At 43.7% G+C, this 21,955-nt stretch overlaps 1 protein-coding gene across 1 annotated transcript in view; it reads right to left on the bottom strand.

Moving 5' to 3' along the window:
* LOC124001451 (gamma-aminobutyric acid receptor subunit beta-1-like) overlaps positions 1-21,563 on the bottom strand; it is a 46,662-nt gene extending 25,099 nt beyond the window's left edge. The window contains exons 1-3 of the mRNA XM_046308187.1: positions 20,858-21,563; positions 20,660-20,751; positions 20,452-20,519 (exon numbers count right to left, since the gene is read on the bottom strand). Of these exons, the coding sequence (XP_046164143.1) occupies positions 20,452-20,519; positions 20,660-20,751; positions 20,858-20,937 (240 nt within the window). The 5' untranslated portion in view covers positions 20,938-21,563. The remainder of the gene's footprint in view (positions 1-20,451; positions 20,520-20,659; positions 20,752-20,857) is intronic.
* Between the last annotated feature and the right edge of the window lie 392 nt (positions 21,564-21,955).

Here is a 21,955-nt window from a genome sequence, read left to right as displayed (position 1 = left end):
GGTGCAGTCTTCCCTTCCAGCCTAGTTACTGTAAAAACTTCTGCAGCATTTGGCAATAATAATGAAAACAGTTGCTGGCAACTGGGTCTGCAGATATTCATTGGATGAATGGTGCTCATTGCATGAGAGCAGCCTTGTTTCAGATTGTTCTGGGCATCATTGCAGTATTCACTCATGCATTCATGCATGGACGCACACATGCAAGTAAGCAAACACACACACAAAACACCAAATGTCACTATGGCGTACAGCTCCCTCAAAAGACTACAAAATGTCTGCATCTATTCCTCTGTTCTTCTGTAGTATAATCTTCGGATCATTTCCTATGCTTGTGTCTTGAGTGGAAATGTTGCATAGGACTTGTCCTGCTGTTACACTTTCCAAACATGGTTGGATCCCTGACAAAAACAGACATGATACACCATTCAGTCCCACTGAGGAAAGTTTTTGACAAAGGTCTCGGCAGCTTCTTCTGCTGTCGGACGTGCCGATGAAGAAAAGTCAAGCAACACAACCCAAGACTCTCACCTGTCAATCACATTTAAAGATCACCACCAAGTGGTTCTCACAAGTCAGAGGAATTACCAGCCTGCTTAGTGAAAAATGTTAGCTCCGCTTGCATTTAAAAACCTGTATAATGTTGTGTTGTTGTGTTTCAAGGTCGTCCAAGACTTCTCTTCATTAATTTACTGTCAATGAGTTATTGAGCAAGATTCGAGTCGTCAAGTCAATGTGCCTTCGAGACATGAGTGCAACTTGGGTGCACAGCATAACTAAGAACTCATATCAGATTGTGTAACTATGTGTTACTGCAGGTGACTGACTATATTGCGATTTGAGTGGACTGAAGCTTGTGTTATATGTCCTTGGATAGGAGGAGGGTTGTGATTGATTTAATAGTCAGGATGTACATTGAATCTACAGACACGTAAAATGTATATGTATGCATACCAGATATGGGGTCAAATTAATTTAAATTCCAATCTATTGACTGAATGAATTAGACATGGAGTTGGCTGGAATTCAAATTAATTTAACCCGAACTCAGGGGTCTATACATCTATTGCACACCTCCATATCCGCCACCCACCCACCCATGACCACGTCTTCCTATCACTTAAACCAATCGCCACCTTCTCCCTTGTTTCCATGCCAACACCTCCACATAAAGTCATACACATGTAAGAAAGTGACAATTCAATAAACTTACTGAGATTCTCTTGGTGGTGAGGAGAGCAGAAAAAGCCTTTCTCAGACTTTCTTTCCCTTGTGTCTTTCTATCTTTCAGATTTCCAGAGAGGTTTAGGTCAGTGGAGAATGATTACATTAAGCATTAAACCCGAGTGCCCTCTGTCGCTCCGCACTGTCGGCAGCCTCATGTTTTATCCCACGCTCCCACTGACTGGGCAGTACCCATGATGTTCCTTATAGGAAATGCTGCTCGACATCTAATCAGACGGGGAACCATTAACCTCCAGTCTAATGGGTCTGGAATTCTGACAGAGTCTACGAAGTTACACGAGGACGCTGTCATAAGGCTCTGGGGTACTCTCTGTGTGATGAAATCTTAGCTCTCAATCTTACTTACAAAATGGATCCATGAAATGCTGATCTCTCATTTTCTCACTTGCTATCAAAACACAAGAGCTTTCTAATATGCATTGTTGAACACTGTTGGAGTTCACATTGGTTTAGTAAAAAGGCTTACAAATAAGCAGCAAGACACCCCCAAAGTTTCTTCACACTAACATTTTGTGAATTCATAGGCTACTTCTGCAGAACAAGATGGTAAACAGTATGCACTCTCGACTGCTTCATAAAAAGGACCAGTGTACTGTACGACAAATAGGCAGCACTGTATGGTACCTTACCAGTACACTGCAGTACAGACAGAGCCAGTGACAGATTAGATTAAACGCTAAATTCACCCATCTGTTCTGGATCAGGTTCACCAAGGGGTTAAAGAAAATGAAGTAACTCGCTTTAAATTCATCTCACAGAGCTCTTAGCGCAAGAATGTCTCCACTCATCTCCTCATCTGCATTATTTCCAGGCCTGAATGGCGAGAGAGCACAAAGACAGAGAGCAGTTCCACTGCAGCAGTCTGCCTCGTATGGGGGAAATGTCACCTATTACTCTGCATACCTATCACTGAGCAACCCAACTTTCATATGGCACATGACGAAGAAAATGGAGAAACAGACACTCTGACACCGTCTTTGAGTCATCATCTCAGTTTATAGTGCCACTGACTCTCTACTCCCTCACTATTTTCAGAGAGATGAAATCTTTAGAGTACAAGGACCCAACCAGACACCCCATGACTCTCTCATACTGTAGTTACTGCAGCAATATAAATGTTGTACCAGAGACTATAGGAATATCGCCAATGGATTTATTGAAGTGAATTTGGGAGGGGAACTGGGACTCAAAACTCTGTACCTAGAGGTCGACCGATTGTGATTTTTCAACGCCGACACCGATTATTGGAGGACCAAAAGAGCTGATACCGATTAATTTGGCCAATTTCTTTTTTCATTTCTTTGTAATAGTGCCAACAATACTGAATGAACACTTTTCTTTTACCTTAATATAATACATCAATAACAATCTATGTAGCCTCAAATAAATAATTAAACATGTTAAATTTGGTTTAAATAATGCAAAAACAAAGTGTTGGAGAAGAAAGTAAAAGAGCAATATGTGCCATGTAAAAAAAAGCTCATGTTTAAGTTCCTTGCTCAGAACATGAGAACATATGAAAGCTGGTGGTTCCTTTTAACATGAGTCTTCAATATTCCCAGGTAAGAAGTTTTAGGTTGTAGTTATTATAGGAATTATAGGACTATTTCTCTCTATACCATTTGTATTTCATATACCTTTGACTATTGGATGTTCTTATAGGCACTTTAGTATTGCCAGTGTAACAGTATAGCTTCCGTCCCTCTCCTCGACCCTACCTGGGCTCGAACCAGGAACACGTCGACAACAGCCACCCTCGAAGCATCATTACCCATCGCTCCACAAAAGCCGCGGCCCTTGTAGAGCAAGGGGAACAACTAATCCAAGTCGCAGAGCGAGTGACGTCACCGATTGAAACGCTATTAGCACACACCCCGCTAACTAGCTAGCCATTTCACATCGGTTACACCAGCCTAATCTCGGAAGTTGATAGGCTTGAAGTCATAAACAGCGCAATGCTTGAAGCATTGCGAAGAGCTGCTGGCAAACGCATGAAAGTGCTGTTTGAATGAATGCTTACGAGCCTGCTGCTGCCTACCATCGCTCAGTCAGACTGCTCTATCAAATATCAAATCATAGACTTAATTAGAACATAATAACACACAGAAATACGAGCCTTTGGTCATTGATATGGTCGAATCCGGAAACTATCATTTCGAAAACAAAACGTTTATTCTTTCAGTGAAATACGGAACCGTTCCTTATTTTATCTAACGGGTGGCATCCCCAAGTCTAAATATTGCTGTTACATTGTACAACCTTCAATGTTATGTCATGATTATGTATAATTTTGGCAAATTAATTACGGTCTTTGTTAGGAATAAATGGACTTCACACAGTTCGCAACGAGCCAGGCGGCCCAAACTGCTGCATAAAATAACTGACTGCTTGCACGGATCGCAATTTCCCTAATTATAAGAAATTCATGTTAGCAGGCAATATTAACTAAACATGCAGGTTTAAAAAATATATACTTGTGTATTGATTTTAAAGAAAGGCATTGATGTTTATGGTTAGTTTTGGTGCAACGACAGTGCTAAATCATCACCCGTTTGGCGTAGTAGGCTGTGATTCGATGAGAAATTAACAGGCACCGCATTGATTATATGCAACACAGGACACGCTAGATAAACTAGTAATATCAGTAGTTAACTAGTGATTATGTTAAGATTGATTGTTTTTTATAAGATAAGTTTAATGGTAGCTAGCAATTTACCTTGGCTTCTTGCTGCCCTCGCATATCAGGTCGTCAGCCTGCCATGCAGGCTTCTTGTGGAGTGCAATGTAAGTCAGCTGATTAGAGCGTTGGACTAGTAACCGTAAGGTTGCAAAAACGAATCCCCAAGCTGACAAGGTAAAAATCGTTCTGCCCCTGAACAAGGCAGTTAACCCACCTAGGCCTTAATTGAAAATAAGAATGTGTTCTTAACTGACTTGCCAAGTTAAATAAAGGTGCAATAAAATGAATTAAAAAATAAAGAAAATCAGCCAAATCGATATCCAAAAATACCGATTTCCGATTGTTATGAAAACTTGACTTCGGCCCTAATTAATTGGCCATTCCGATTAATCGGTCAACCTCAAGCACCTACACTGTGCTCCTACACTGTCCTCTCTAGGTTTCTTCCTAGGTTCCTGTCTTTCTAGGGAGTTTTTCCTAGCCACCGTACTTCTACATCTGCAATGCTTGCTGTTTTTTTTCTGTTTTTACCTTCTTTTTTTTAAACCCCTTTTGTCTCCCTAATTTTGTGGTATCCAATTTTTAATAATTACTATCTTATCTCATTCCCTCAACTCCCGTACGGGCTCGGGAAAGACGAAGGTCGAAAGCCATGCGTCTTCCGAAACACAACCCAACCAAGCCGCACTACTTCTTAACACAGCACGCATCCAACCCGGAAGCCAGCCACACCAATGTGTTGGAGGAAACACTGTACCTGGCAACCTTGATTAGCGCGCACTGTGCCCGGCCCGCCACAGGAGTCGCTGGTGCGCGATGAGACAAGGATATCTCTACCGGCCAAACCCTCCCTAACCCGGACGACGTTAGGCCAATTGTGCGTCGCCCGGTCGCGACCGGCTGCGACAGAGCCTGGGCGCAAACCCAGGGTCTCTGGTGGCACAGCTAGCGCTGCAAAGCAGTGCCCTAGACCACTGCACCACCTGGGAGGCCACTGTTTGGGGTTTTAGGCTGGGTTTCTGTATAGAACTTTGTGACATCTGCTGGTGTACATAGGGCTTTATAAATACATTTGATTGATTGATTGTGCAGTGCCTTGGTTGTTCTTTTCCAGGGGTAAATCAAATAAAACTGTCAATCAAACCCAGGTGGGTGGGCTCCTGCGTCCTCAGTGCTTGGACTCCTGATCATGGCATAGCATACAGTAGCATGGGCAACAGATTTTGAGCTGAGATGAAGATGTTTGAACAGAGAACCCACCCCTGACACCTTGATCTTTCCCACTGGTGAGATGAAGTGCTATCGGCAGAGCATCACATAAATCCTCATCCTTAGAAGGCGGCGGACACATCAATCTCCCAAACAGATCAATAACTCCTGACCACAAGCCACTATGAGGGCTTCATAAGGTGCTCAATACAGTAGCTGCAGTGGAGATACATAAGGTGCAATGACAGGAGGAGTAGTGGGGGTTCGTAAGCTTCCTCATACTAACAACCGGGCCTACCATGGGGAATTCTCATTCAGCATAATCACATTTCTTGGCTAACCAGCGCAACATAGCACACATGTCGACAAGAGCGAGGGCGTTACCTATATTTTCATTAACAACCCAATAAAGTGATTATTGCCTGCCTGCCTGTGCTGTTGATTGATTTTGGCACAAGTGGGCTTCCATGGGGCCTGGGAGAGAGTTCTACAGTATATTGAGTGTGGCTGTCACTTCATGAGAGTCATGGCTGTACTAACCGTGCACGTGCGGCAGCACTCCTACCTCTCTAACCTTGACAAACAGAGATGCTACTTTCAAATCTTCCCAAAAATCTGAAAAGAAATGGACTGTGACACAAGAGTCAAAGCAATTCCACGGCGGTTGCCATGATAACAAAACAGCTTTTGTGCATCGCTAACAAACACAACTTTTACTTGACGCCACTCAAGCTTGTAAAAAGTGAGGTCCTCACATGTCAAACAAACAAACCACTAAAATCTAGGTACAGTCCGCAATATAGTTAAAGGAAGAAAGCCCAAAGAGAAAAGAAAGGGAGTGTGGGTCGGAGAGAGGAGTAGAGAGAGACAAAGATAAAGAGAGCCCAGCACCAATTCATTACAGTATCTTACACCCGCCACAAGGGGAGAATGACCTGCTATTTCGTAAAGTCTTAAAGTCTTAAATAGAGCAAAGAGCGCTCAAATCTCTCTGATGCTACAATCCTGCAGAAATCAGACCATTAAATCATCTGAAAACAAGACATCCATTATATCAAGTCTCAAACACATACTAACTTAATCAAATACTCCTTTAATCTCTAGAAATACTTATTATTAACTGAACAGTAATCCTGCAGCCTTTATTACCTCTGTGATACACTTCCCCATTGGGAAGCACTACTTTCATGTAGGCAGTGTGACATCCTGGCGACAAGCAACAATGTAGGTTATCCAATACCTGAACACATGCAGCAGCCCTTTTCCAATGAATGTTTGAGGTCGCTCAGGCAGAAATGTTGCCACAGCCAATCACTCAACTCAGGAAGAGAAAGAATACGAGTCTGACCCTTGTGACCGCACAGAAAACCTCCTACAGCTCATGTCGCATCAGTATCGTCTCGTTACTAGCCGGTTGCCTTTGACAGCACAGCATGTCTGATGACTAAGGCCGGTAAGAGTGAGACAATGACCTGAAATATCCTTGTATAATCCTTTTGGTACTGCCACGTTTTGCCGCTTAAATCAGCATACAGCCCGGCCTGCCTCAGACGAATTTCAGTGCCACTGCCAGGTTGTATTTTTTGTTGAAGAAGTAAGGGCCAAGTGGAATTACCCTCCTGTGATTTGGTAAAAATACAAATAAAGCCTTTACACTATGCTTTTTACCTGAAACAGTCATGCTTAGGATAGCATTACATCTCTATGATGAATCTCTGTAGCAAATGAACAGTACTAGCGTTATATGCAAATAACGCAGTACCACGGTTAGCATTATCTGAACTCAAAGCTAACATAAGTTGTTTGTACTTATCCAGTCTATGTAGCCTAGGCTGAGTGCTTTTAAGATGGATGTTCAAGAAATATATATACTCTATTTTAATTTGTATTCGGTAATTGTGATGCATTTTGGCCCATTTCCTCACATACTAGAGTACACATGCTGAGCCGCATTCTAGGGGTACATAGTAAGCATGGGGATCGACCTTGAATAATACAATCAACACATTTACTGTCTCATAACCATGTCCCAATAACCCAATTCAACATATATAATATATTGAATGTGTAAACTGCTCTTCCAACCCTTGATGAGCTCACAAACTATATAATTGTATCTGATACATGACTTGGCTGTTAATTGTCTACTAAACAAGCTATAGCCCCTCTTGCCGTCCTTAGCTAAATCTGTGAGTCGCCTGCATTTGCGCATCACATTTTCTAAAGAATGTCATTTCTAGTTCAAAATTGTGTCTTCTCCAAAGACTGTTGATTTTCTATTTGAATAAAAATCCTCTTCTTAGTCAGCTGTGTCTTGCACTTCTCCCTGTTTGCTCCTCTATATTTTTCCTTTGCTAATCTATCACAAATGTATTTCACTTTGGGTTAGACCAAAGAAGTGCGTTGGCATCCGTCAGGGATAGTCAAGCGGCTTTAGCTGAGGAGCTTTAACAAAAAGCTAATGGGGTGTGAAGTCTGCAGAGAATTTGACAGAAGTGGGAGAAAAGGAGTTTCATTAAGTGGGACATCCTCTATGAATGAGCGACGTTAATTTTCATAAAAACAACAACAACAACAACAAACATTTCTTACCCCTTCAAGCATCAAACGCTTAAAAGGTTACACCCGGACAGGACATTATAAAAAGCTGGGACCTGTTTCTTAAAAAAAAAAAAAAAGCAAGAACAAAAGAGTTTGATGATCAGATTGATGATCAGATTCATGAATTCGATTGGACTGCAATGCAGTCGTTGCAGAAGGGAGGGAACCACAGCGCAGGGATAGCACACGAGGACCATATTGAAGGGAATGCAGAACCTCAGACACAATTCATAGCATTGAAACCCCTGAAGAAAGCTGTAGTCTACTGCTCTTGATAAAGACTACAGCTTGAAATGGAAGGTTAACTGTGCTGAGTCTGCCAATATACTTACAGGAATGTAATAAATACATAGTTTTAGTGGGACCAATAACCTTGACTGTCTGGAGTGCAAAGTATGCTGTCATTTAAGTATAGAATAGTAGTAGTATGATGTGCATACCTGATGGTGGAACGTTGGTGCAAAGAACCTACAATATGATAGTCGAGTGACAGTCAGGTATTACTCACAACCTTTATTTAACCAGGTAAGTTAGTAATGACCTGGCAGGGTTGTGGGGTTCTGGTGGGAGAGAGATCCTGCCAACAGATGAGAAAAGGTCAATATTTTTTTTTAAACATGATCACACAGCTCTTAGTTTAACCCAGAAGAGCTGTAATTCGAAGCCACAATCGGAAGTGCTGCCCCTGCATTAGTTTGTAAACTTTGCAAATGGTTCTTGCGAAAATGTAACTGCCACTTAGTTATTTCGTAGTAAGCACCCTCCAAACCAAAAACGAGGGTGTGGTTTTGTGATATGTGATTTAGAAAACATACGGTTGTACAATGTACATTCAGAAACATTTCTAGATGCAAACATCCAATGCAGTCCAAATCTCAAGTAGCTTGTCATAAAAAAATACAGTGCTTGCCCCCCAAAAGTATACTGGGTGACAGTGATGTTGCAGGGTGTAAAGTACACGCAATGAAATAGCAATAGGCGTACTATAGAATATAATCCATTTATATTTATATTGTGACCAGTATGACTAATGTTTCGGTGTGGCCTTTCTCAAGGAGAGCCGGTGCCAAATGTCTCCATCAGACAGAGCATAATAAAACCCCCTCCAGCCTCCCAGTCTCATTCACATTAAAATGCAAAACTGGGGAGAGGCCACAGAGGCACAATCAATGACCCATCCAGGCTGTTAGGCTATCCAATCAGAAGTCCTCTGGACCCGGCTCAGAGAAAACAGCACCTTCCATTTTTGCGAGCAGATTTTGTCGGTAGGAATCCAACCTAATAAACAATTCATAACCTTGGCTCAAGATGACAGCTCATCATTGACTCCGCAAACTCTGTCTACATTTACTTGGCAAATTTCGTATCTCATGTGGAAATGACTTATGTATGAATGCTATGAATGTAAATAATGGGAAAGGCTTTGTTCAAGTGCAAGCCTGTGACTTACACTTTATAATTCAATGAAGCCTTTTAACAATGGAAGGCCACTTCTGAAGGGAAGCTCACCTGTGTAAAGCTCCTGCATGCACTCTACTATCGGATGTCACTAATAACTCAATAGTAGGCTACTCAGTAAAGGGATCCATTTCTTTGGATTAATGGGTTTCAGACAATCCAAAAAAATATGTGTTTGAAAAAAAATATACAAATGTGAAATGTATGGAGGCATTGCCATTGATACTCAATGGCCAGTTGAATGAACTGAAACACAGATACTAAGGGTCTATTCAATCAGATCCGCTTTAGCCGACATCCGCATGGCTGATGTTTTGAAGGTGTCGGGTGTGGAACTGCATTAGAGCTGTCAAATCCACAAGCAGCTCCTGCCATTATACCTAAAGCAGACATTGCCATTGGCCGCACGGAGTTGCATTAAGAGAAATCCCATGCAGGCTTGTTTACAAGTTCAAACACTGGAATGTGAGACATAATCTAGAGCACAATTAGGCTGATAGAAATACTCATTATTTTGTTGAATAGTTGAACAATTTTCAATTTGAGCATCATTATTATTCTATATATAATGTTTGTATTTTTGCCCCCTCTCTCCCCCCAATTTCGTGACATCCAATTGTGATCCAATTACGATCTTGTCTCATCGCTGCAACTCCCCAACGGGCTCGGGAGAAGCGAAGATCGAGTCATGCGTCCTCTGAAACATGACCCACCAAGCCGTGCTTCTTAACACCTGCTCCAATGTATCGGAGGAAAAACACTGTTCATCTGACAACCTGAAGTTAGCTTGCAAGAGCCCGGCCCATCACATTTAACGCGAGTGGGAAGGGTGTGGCTTTGTGACAATGATCAAGAGCAGCTGCTCACCGATTTGACAGCTCCAATGCAGTTACACATCTAACATTGGCAAAACAACAGCTATGTGGGTGTCGGATACCGCTGGTTAATGCATAATCTGATTGAATCTAAGCCTAAATTATAATAATTTTGTGCAAATAGTCTGTTCTTCATAAATGATCAATTGTGTTGAAACGAGATATAATGATCTATTATAGATATATTAAATATGTTATTATAGCTATTACTTTGGTATTATCATTATTGAACTGAAAAGGTTCACCAATCAAAAACAAAATGGGTATTTGAGAGGCAATTGTGAATATCATTAGTGTGTTTGAAAGAACTATAGAGTTGAGAATCTTCAGGACCTTACCAATGATGAACATTGGACAAATGCTTAACCTTTTCACATTAGTTACTGTAATGCTATTGCCTAACCAGATTTTCCTACAGGCATGATTTGCAGACTGTTTGTGTATACTGAAGGTTATGACTCAGTCCTGCTGGTAGAATACTGCTAGCCAGTGTCATGTCCACAGTACTGCCAAGTCTGACCAGGAGGAAGCTTTGCTGATCAGCCACAGTGACTGACTGACTGACTAGCTGGCAGTGCGTGGCAATCCCACCCTGTTACTATCACAAAACACCACATGATCTCCAGTGTGTATAGCATACAACAGTATATGCATGTACTGTATGTAACAAGCGCCAGCAACACACACATACGTCATATTCAGAGCTACAGTAAAGCCATACCGTGACAAGATTTGCAGTATATCATTTAACCTGTGATAAAAAAAATACTGATACTTGTGATACTTTTGGAAAGTATTCAGACCTCTTGATTCTTTCCACATTTTGTTACGTTACAGTCTTATTCTAAAATGGATGAAATCATTTTTTCTCCTCATCAATCTACACACAATACCCCATAATGACAAAAAAATAGGTTTACATTTTTTTTTTGCTAATTTATAAAAATGCTAAATTAAGTATCACATTTACATAAGTTTTGAGACCCTGTAGTCAGTACTTTGTTGAAGCACCATTGGCAGCGATTACAGCCCGAGTCTTCCTGGGTATGACGCTACAAGCTTGGCACACCTGTATTTGGGGAGTTTCTCCCATTCTTCTCTGCAGATCCTCACAAGCTCTGTCAGGTTGGATAGGGAGCATCACTGCAGCATCACTGCAGCTCTCTTTTCAGGTCTCTCCAGAGATGTTCAAATGGGTTCAAGTCCGGGCTCTGGCTGGGTCACCTCCCTGACCAAGGCCCTTCTCCCCTGATTGCTCAATTTGCTCTAGGAAGGGTCTTGGTGGTTCCAAACTTCTTCCATTTAAGAATGATGGAGGCCACTCTGTTCTTGGAGACCTTCAATGCTGCAGAAATGTTTTAGTACCCTTCCCCAGATCTATGCCTTAACACAATCCTGTCTCTGAACTCTATGGACAATTCCTTCGACCTCATTTTTTGCTCTGACATGCACTACTAACTGTGGGACCTTATAGACTAGAGGTCGACCGATTATGATTTTTCAATGCCGATACCGATTGGAGGCCCAAAAAAGCCGATACCGGTTAATCGCCGATTTTTTTGCAACATTTATTTGTAATAATGACAATTACAACAATACTGAATGAACACTTTTCTTTTACCTTAATATAATACATCAATAAAATCTATTTAGCCTCAAATAAATAATGAAACATTCAATTTGGTTTAAATAATGCAAAAACAAAGTGTTGGAGAAGAAAGTAAAAGTGCAATATGTGCCATGTAAAAAAGCTAACGTTTAAGTTCCTTGCTCAGAACATGAGAACATATGAAAGCTGGTGGTTATTTTTAACATGAGTCTTCAATATTCCCAGGTAAGAAGTTTTAGGTTTAGGTTTAGGACTATTTCTCTCTATACCATTTGTATTTCATATACCTTCGACTATTGGATGTTCTTATAGGCACTTTAGTATTGCCAGTGTAACAGTACAGCTTCTGTCCCTCCCCTCGCCCCTACCTGGGCTTGAACCAGGAACACATCGACAACAGCCACCCTCGAAGCATCGTTACCCATCGCTCCACAAAAGCCGCGGCCCTTGCAGAGCAAGGGGAACAACTAATCCAAGTCTCAGAGCGAGTGACGTCACCGATTGAAACGCTATTAGCGAGCACCCCGCTAACTAGCTAGCCATTTCACATTGGTTATACCAGCCTAATCTCGGGAGTTGATAGGCTTGAAGTCATAAACAGCTCAATGCTTGAAGCATTGCGAAGAGCTGCTGGCAAACGCACGGAAGTGCTGTTTGAATGAACGCTTACGAGCCTGCTGCTGCCTACCACCGCTCAGTCAGACTGCTCTATCATATATCAAATCAAGACTTAATTATAACATAATAACACACAGAAATACGAGCCTTGGTCATTGATATGGTCGAATCCGGAAACTATCATTTCGAAAACAAAACGTTTATTCTTTCAGTGAAATACGTAACCGTTACGTATTTTATCTAATGGGTGGCATCCCTATGTCTAAATATTGCTGCTACATTGTACGACCTTCAATGTTATGTCATAATTATGTACAATTCTGGCAAATTAATTACGGTCTTTGTTAGGAATAAATGGACTCCACACAGTTCGCAACGAACCAGGCGGCCCAAACTGCTGCATAGAATAACTGACTGCTTGCACGGAACGCAAGAGAAGTGACACAATTTCCCTAATGATAAGAAATTCATGTTAGCATGCAGGTTTAAAAAATATATACTTGTGTATTGATTTTAAAGAAAGACATTGATGTTCATGGTTAGGTTTGGTGCAACGACAGTGCTAAATCATCACCCGTTTGGCGTAGTAGGCTGTGATTCAATGAGAAATTAACTGGCACAGCATTGATTATATATAACGCAGGACACGCTAGATAAACTAGTAGTATCAACCATGTGTAATTAACTATTGATTATGTTAAGATTGATTGTTTTTTATAAGATAAGTTTAATTCTAGCTAGCAACTTACCTTGGCTTCTTGTTTCCCTCGCGTAACAGGTAGTCAAGCCTGCCATGCAGGCTCCTCGTGGAGTGCTATGTAAGGCAGCTGATTCGAGCGTTGGACTAGTAACCGGAAGGTTGCAAAAACTAATCCCCAAGCTGACAACGTAAAAATCTGTCGTTCTGCCTCTGAACAAGGCAGTTAACCCACCTAGGCCTTAATTGAAAATAAGAATGTGTTCTTAACTGACTTGCCTAGTTAAATAAAGGTGTACATTTTTATTTTATTTTAATTAATTACATTTATCGGCCAAATCGGTGTCAAAAAATACAGATTTCCGATTAATCGGCCTTTCCGATTAATCAGTCGACCTCTAATATAGATAGGTGTGTGCCTTTCCAGATCATGTCCAATTGATTGAATTTACCACAAGTAGACTCCAATCAAGTTGTAGAAACATCTCAAGGATGATCAATAGAAGCATGATTCACCTGAGCTCAATTTCAAGTATCATAGCAAAGGGTCTGAATACTTAAATAAGGTATTTCATTTTTTAAATTTTTTATTTTTTTAAATGTGACAAAAAAAACTAAAACCTGTTTTCGCTTTTTCATTATGGGGTATTGTGTATAGATTGAGGCGCAAAATATTTCATTTAATCAATTTTAGAATAAGGCTGAAACTGTGGAAAATGTGGAAAAAGTCAAGGGGTCTGAATACTTTCCGAATGCACTGTATATATGCATGCATGTAACCAGTGGCGACCCGTCACTCAGTACAGTTGCAGAGACCCACATGTTTTGAGCCGCACATTTTTTGCACAGAAAAATATATGATTATTGTAATAATGAAAATGTCAAATATATTTTGGGGGAGGGGGGTTGTCTGTTTTGCTTGATATTTTGGCATTAATACGTGTCACATATCAGTTTGCAAACAATGTAAAATATAAAAATATATAATTGAGTTAATAAAGCCTCCATACAAACATGGCCTCTTTTTTGCTTTCTTGAGTAAGGCAGCTCCAAAATGCAGGTGTTTCATCCTAGATCAGTGTTTTCTGTTTATGGTGGGGCAGCTAGCGGAAAATACGGAGCATAGGGGTTGGTAATGTTCTCTAGTTACACCGTGATTGGCTCAGTGTCCTGTCACTCATGGGGAGAGCTGGAAAATTCAAGCCCCTTGGATGCTGCCATAGAATTACATTAGAAGTGCCAATCCAAAAAGGCTCAAGGTCATTGGCCACAGATAAAACTACGTCAAATCACTTTATACCTACAGTAGCGTTGATTGGACTGATCATGTCAATATCATACTATCTTAGCTAGCAGTCATCATCATGAATCAAGTCGATAATTTACTGGCACATCCTTTTTGATCCTTGTCATTGAAGAGTAATAATGAAGAGAAATTATAAATAAAACGTATCGGTGCTCATCGGCCATTGGACATTAGCATTACACAACAAGTTGGAAATCGCAAATTCAACAATGAGTGGTTTGGAAGGGATCAGTGGCTAAATGCAAGCATTGCAAAGCAATCACTAGCCTGCTATTCAGTGGAGTGGGATTGTGGAAAAGGTTCTCTTTTCCAAGCTTAAAATGATAAACATTCAACATTGGCCATGCTGTCAATCCAGCATGATTTCTCCCGCGCTCTAAACAACTGTTGACTCAGAACTGGAAAATCGTATGTTTTTGACAACTGGGAAAAACGAGCTCCAACTGGGAAAATAAGTTTTGAACTGTCATCCAACTTGGAATTGTATGTCGGGAACTCTAGCCTCTTTCTAGAGCTACGACCTGAAGATCACTGACATCATCATGATTCAACCTTGTTTTTTTCCGAGTTCCCAGTTGTCTTGAAAGCACCATAACTCTAGAGAATGCCAGACTTTAATGACAAAGTTTGATGACAAAATTTGCCCATGAAGGACCGCCGCGCCATCTTCCTGTTCAAGTGAGCACAGCACAACAAGGTGAGTGTCACGCCCTGACCATAGAGAGCCTTTTTATTCTCTATTTTGGTTAGGTCGGGGTGTGACTACGGTGCACGGGCCGGAACCTCCTGCGACGGTGCACGGGCCGGAGCTTCCAAGCAAGGCGTCCAGTCCCGTTCCATGGCAGGAGCCCTCCTCTGCGCCGATGCCCAGTCCAGGCACGGTGTCCAGTCCCCAAAATTGCGGGTGGGCACACCCGGGGCCGAGCAGAGAGCCGTAGACCACCTGGGAGGAGATAGAGAGGTGGTAGGTCGACGCAAGGAGAGTACCAGAGCCCGCCTGGGATTCGTTGGAACAGTGTGAGGAGGGATACTGGAGAATGAAGTTGGCTAGGAGTATGGCGTTTGGAGGAACATGTCATCAGTCGGGTGAAACCTGTGCCGGCTCCACGCACTAGGCCTCCAGTGCGCCTCCCCAGCCCGGTACGTCCTGTGCCTGCTCCTCGCACTTGCCCTGAAGAGTGTGTCACCAGTCCGGTACCACCTGTGCCGGCTCCACGCACTAGGCCTCCAGTGCACCTCCCCAGTACGGTACGTCCTGTACCTGCCCCTCGCACGCACCCTGAAGTTCATGTCACCAGTCCAGAGCTTCCGGCGACGGTTCCCAGTCCAGAGCTTCCGGCGACGGTCCCCATTCCAGAGCTTCCGGCGACGATTTCCCCACTGGGTATTTGTGGGATCTTGTTTATGTGTAGTTGCCTGTGAGCACTCCCTAGCTTCACGTGTGGTTTGCTCTTTATATATATTTTTTACATTGCACAAATAAAAAGATGTGGAACCCATATCAAGCTGCGCCTTCGTCCGAATGTTATTACGACGATCATGACAGAAGATCCCCACCCACCAGGTGTCACGCCCTGACCTGAGATATCTGTTTTCTTTATATTTTGGTTAGGTCAGGGTGTGACTAGGGTGGATACGCTAGTTTTTGTATTGTCTAGGGGTTTTGTATTGTCTAGGGTTTATGTATGTCTAGAGTTTTGTAGGTCTAGGTATTTGTATGTTTATGGTGGCCTGATATGGTTCCCAATCAGAGGCAGCTGTTTATTGTTGTCTCTGATTGGTGATCATATTTAGGTAGCCATTTCCCTTTGGTGTTTGTTGGGTTCTTGTCTATGTGTAGTTGCCTGTCAGCACTCATTTGTAATTTGTATAGCTTCAAGTGGCGACGGTTCCCAGTCCAGAGCTTCCAGCGACAATCCCCATTCCAGAGCTTCCTGCGACGGTCCACGGGCCGGAACCTCCTGCGACGGTCCACGGGCCGGAACCTCCTGCGACGGTCCACGGGCCGGAACCTCCTGCGACGGTCCACGGGCCGGAACCTCCTGCGACGGTCCACGGGCCGGAACCTCCTGCGACGGTCCACGGGCCGGAACCTCCTGCGACGGTCCACGGGCCGGAACCTCCTGCGACGGTCCACGGGCCGGAACCTCCTGCGACGGTCCACGGGCCGGAACCTCCTGCGACGGTCCACGGGCCGGAACCTCCTGCGACGGTCCACGGGCCGGAACCTCCTGCGACGGTCCACGGGCCGGAACCTCCTGCGACGGTCCACGGGCCGGAACCTCCTGCGACGGTCCACGGGCCGGAACCTCCTGCGAGGCTGGACCGCTCCATGGCAGGAGCCCTCCTCTGCGCCGGTGCCCAGTCCAGGCATGGCGTCCACTCCAGCTCCAAGGCCGGAGCCTTCCTCTGCGCCGATGCCCAGTCCAGGCACGGTGTCCAGTCCTGCTCCAAGGCAGGAGCCTCCCTATGCGCCAGTGTCCAGACCAGACACGGCGTCCAGTTCTGCTCCACGACAGGAGCCTCCCTCTGCGCCGGTACCCAGTCCGGGTACAGTGTCCAGTCCAGCTCCATGTCCAGAGCCTCCCTCTGCGCCGGTACCCAGTCCGGGTACGGTGTCCAGTCCACCTCCAAGGCCTGAGTCTTCCTCTGCATCGGGGTCCAGTCCGGCACGACGTCCAGTCCAGCTCCAAGGCCGGAGCCTTCCTCTGCACCGAAGTCCAGGTCAGGTGTCCAGTCTCGCTCCATGGCAGGAGCCTTCCTCTGCGCCAATGTACAGTTCAGGCACGGCCTCCAGTCCAGCTCCAAGGCTGGAGCCTTCTTCGGGGGCCGATGTCCAGGCCAGGCACGGCGTCCAGTCCCGCTCCATGGCAGGAGCCTTCCTCTGCGCCGGTGCCTGGTCCTGGCACGGCGTCCAGTCCTGCTCCATGGCAGGAGCCTTCCTCTGTGCCAATGTCCAGTCCAGGCACGGCGTCCAGTTCCGCTCCAAGGCCGGAGCCTTCCTCTGCGCCGGCGCCTAGTCCGGGTGCGGCGTTCAATCCAGCTCCACGGCGGAGGTCCTCCTCTGCGCCCTGGCCCAGTCCGGGCACAGTATTCTACCCGGCTCCATGGCCAGACCTGTGGTCTGGGCGGAGTCAAAGTCCAGTCCAGGCACGGCGTCCAGTCCCGCTCCAAGGCCGGAGCCTTCCGCTGCGCTGGTGCCCAGTTCGGGTGCGGCATTCAACCCAGCTCCATGGCCGAGGTCCTCCTCTGCGCCGAGGCCCAGTCTGGGCACGGCGTTCTACCCGGCTCCATGCCTAGACCCATGGTCTGGACGGGGGCAAAGTCCCGCACCAGAGCCTCCACCGATGCTGGATCTGCGTGATGAGTGGAATCTTCGTCCCGCACCAGAGCCGCCAACAACGCTAGACATTCACCCGGACCCTCCCCTATAGAGTCAGGTTTTGCGGCCGGAGTCTGCACCTTTGTGTGTGTGTGGGGGGGGGGGGGGGGGGGTGACCATTGAGAGCCTTTTTATTCTCTATTTTGGTTAGGTCAGAGTGGGTAATCTAGGTTGTTTTATTTCTATGTTGGCCTGGTATGGTTCCCAATCAGAGGCAGCTGTTTAGCGTTGTCTCTGATTGGGGATCATATTTCGGCAGCCATTTCCCCACTGGGTTTTTGTGGGATCTTGTTTATGTGTAATTGCCTGTGAGCACTCCATAGCTTCACGTGTCGTTTGCTCTTTATTGTTTTTTTGCATTTCACGAATAAAAAGATGTGGAACCCATATCACGCTGCGCCTTGGTCCGAATGTTATTACGATGATTGTGACTGAGTCCAAAAATTTATTGTATGCTGCTGCATAAATTATGTAATATGCCAGGGAGATAGTATTACTTCCTTAGCTAGAGTATACATACGGGTATGTTGTGTAATAAGCTGTTGTAGCCCATGTGCCTCATCCTAATAACTTGGTCTATTTTTCCCTCTTAATTTGGCCTGTTCTGATTTGGTGGTACACATGTAGCCTATAACCTGTTTTAGAGAAATGTTATCCTCGAATATTGTAAGAGATTTCATTGTCTGCATATATGCCCCCTTTATTTATCCTTCGGTTCTGACTTGGTGTATAGGGAGAACACTAAGAACGGTCCATGTTCTGAATTCTGTCGCTGTACATTTCAAAAGTGCTGAACAAATAGTTATATTGACTACATCCGTCCTAGCTAGCTCATTGTTGTCTTAATCTAAATTACGGATTACCTCTTATCCGCTTGTCGTCCCCTTATGCCATAGTTTTGTATACTCAATTGTCACTAGAAACCACATTTGTTTAAGCAAGTCAGCTATGTTTTTTTAAAGTCAGTAAATGAGGCTAAATTAACTGTTTTGCTACCAGACAAGGCCCCGCTGATAGCCAGGTGTAGCAGTGGTAATGTGTTGGGACTGCTGTTGAGATTCTGCTGTTGGGACAGCTTTGTGTAGTTCCTAAGAGTTTGTGGGCACCGTTGTGCAAAGCTGTCATCAAGGCAAAGGGTGACTACTTATACAAGAATCTAAAATAGAAAATATATATTGATTTGTTTAACACTCTTTTGGTTACTACATGATTCCATGTGTTATGTCATAGTTTTGATGTCTTCACTATTATTCTACAATGTAGAAAAATGTAAAAAATAAAACCCTGGAATGAGCAGGTGTGTCCAAACTTTTGGCTGGTACTGTATATAGACTGTGTGTACAAAACATTAAGGACACCTGCTCTTTCCATGACATAGACTGACCAGGTGAATCTAGGTGAGAGGTATGATCCCTTATTGATGTCACTTGTTAAATCCACTTCAATTAGTGTAGATGAAGGGGAGGAGACAGGTTAAAGCAGGACTTTTAAGCCTTGAGACAATCGAGACATGGATTATGTAACTGTGTCCTTCAGAAGGTGAATTGGCAGTAGGTGCCGTGGGGCAGCATACACAAAGTTTTCAATACTCCTTATTCTTATAACATTCCTATTTGTTGTAAATATATTTTTTATCTGCTTACACACACTGAGACACAAGTTGGTTTTGTGAGCATGCCTGCTCATTTGTACATTTATACGAAAACACTCAGCCAGACACCTTCCAACATTTAAAAAATGTTTGCAACATTTTCTTAGAACATCACTCTATATCCAGTTGTCATGCAATTTTCCGGCGGTTTTAAGACACTCGGAGCCATTTTAAGAATATTCCCATGACATTCCCAGAAATTGTTGTAGACATATCTTTGCAGACCACATTTCGGCCATCAAAATGGGAATGCAAAAGCTCCCAGAGCAATATTATTGTAAAGACGGCAGTTTTAGGTAATATCATGAAAACCTTGAACTTTACCCGACATTCCATAAACACCGCTGAGCAGAAAAAAAGTGTTTTCTTCCTTTACATGCAAGCATACACACACACTTTACACTCATGTCTACTGTTACTATTTTTCTTTACATATGTAAGACCAGTTGAACCAAGCATGATTTCATTTGTATCCATCACTGGCACCCTGACAATGCTGCTGCATTCATATGCACACACTAAGTGCCCAAATTCAGCATCACAAATTGTCTCTACTGGGCCTCCTTGTTGAGTCACTGACAACGTTATGTAATTACTGCATTGAGGCCAAACCAGAAAACATGCACAATATATCAGTCTCCTCCTAGTCACTTTATCCTCTGTCAGAGTGGGTACTGTATAGAAGACACCTCACAGTAGGTACACACGTGTGTAGAATAGCTCAATTGGAAAAATCGATGTGCAGCACCAATGCTCACTGTCTTTATATATATCGGTAATTATCTGTCTTTACTGGTTCTGACACCACAGGGAAGTTAATGCATATGGATGGATTTGACACATTGCGGTAGCTTCTCCTTGCTGCTGAAATGCAGTGAACCATTTTGGTCAACGTGAAAACGTTAGGCCTATACTAGTGGCCAAACAAGGGCAAATACAAAAATACAAGGATTTATCATTACATCTAGAAGACAGTGGCATGGAAGACGCACATCTGCAGACATTAGAAAATGACCCAAGCGGTTATCATGTGTTCTGCGTTATCATATTACTAGGCCTATCTAACATGTGTTGCACGAGGCACATCTCTCCCTTACAAAAAAACATTAGGTAGGCTACTTACCATGTTGACTTCAGAAACCATGTCGATACTTGCGATATCTATGCTCATTCCAACGTCCACAGGGGCACCTTTAAATCGCAAGTAGAACACAGGTATCAGTGGCATTTTAATCAGACAGCTCGCCGACACGACAAATTAATCTAAATGCGACTTGTTATTAGTCATTAGCCAGCATTGGGTAGACTTCACCCGAAAAAAAGGAGTTTACCTCCAAAATCAGGCCTCAGACGAATGTCATACCCCTTAAGCAGTTTGTCCACGGTCGCTTTCACAAATGACATGTTGCTAGGCTCGTTGGCGCTAAAGGGAAAATATATGGTATTGATTCAGAATCTTAATCAAAAAATGCAGAGTAATGGACTGGCAAGACAGGCAGAAACAAGACATCACACCCGTGGGATCTCACCTTTGAGCGCCGCAGACCATGGCGACCATTAGGAAAAGACAAAAAATCTCCCAGCGTCCGCGGTCCAAAGCCGTCCACATCACTAACTTTGATCAGAGAGATAGATGACTTTGAGCGAAGATTTCAGAAATGCAACTTTGTCACAGGCTGCCCAATTATTCCAAGACAACGCATGCGCGTCGTTTTACCAACATTCAAATTGTATTTGCACAAAAACACGCTATTTCGTTAAAAAATCGGCGACTTCGATAGAAAAACGGTATTCGCGTTTCACCTGAGCTGTCGATGCTGGCACAAGAAGGGGTCGCCGGGCTGCATGCAGTAGCTGAACCGTATCAATATGCTAGGCAGATCCCATCACCTCCGGCTAATTCGAGCATTTCAGCAGACACAGCAGTGTCCGGGGCAGATTTGCATCAAGCAGGTATCCCTGTGTTGGTCGGCTGAAGATCTTAAAATAATAAGCATTGAACGCGGCTCTCCATTCACCTTTAGTCAGCCCTATGTGGGGCATCGTGCAAAACAAGCACGTCTGAGGAGCTGCGCAATTTCTGAGGTGTACCTGTACGCCCGAGCTCACTCGTAGCGCATTCCATTCGCCACTCGTCACGGGCTAGAGCCCAAGTTATTTTTATTTTTTTAAACCCAGAAAACGCATTACAAATCGCAACGCACCAATAATTATTTAATGAGAGAAGGATGAGCTATTGGAGCTGCAATGGCCCTTGCAGCTGCATGACGTGCTACAGGACTATGCTACAGAATGTATAAAAGAAATGTTCTGCTATTTCTAGTGATGATATTGACAGACATCTGACTAATTTGCCGAATGAAACGAATTTTCATGTTACTGGTCACCTTGTGCTAGACCACATGATTATTTCAGGTTAAATCGTGGGGGGGGGGGGGGGGGGGAGAGATACCATGTGCCAGAAGTATCAGTTCTGTGAATCAATTGGTGGAAAAATGCATTTGACTTATCCTTGGTCTTCATACTGGTTTAGCTCTCAGGTTGTCTCCAAGGACCAATACGTGGCCATGTAGTATGGGTTTGGTGATGCATCACAGGACAGAACTGTTTAAAGATTCATGACTTCT

The sequence above is a fragment of the Oncorhynchus gorbuscha genome, linkage group LG17 (genome assembly GCF_021184085.1).
Source record: "Oncorhynchus gorbuscha isolate QuinsamMale2020 ecotype Even-year linkage group LG17, OgorEven_v1.0, whole genome shotgun sequence".
In the NCBI taxonomy this organism is placed as follows: Eukaryota; Metazoa; Chordata; class Actinopteri; order Salmoniformes; family Salmonidae; genus Oncorhynchus; species Oncorhynchus gorbuscha.
This window is presented reverse-complemented; position numbering and strand designations above follow the sequence as displayed.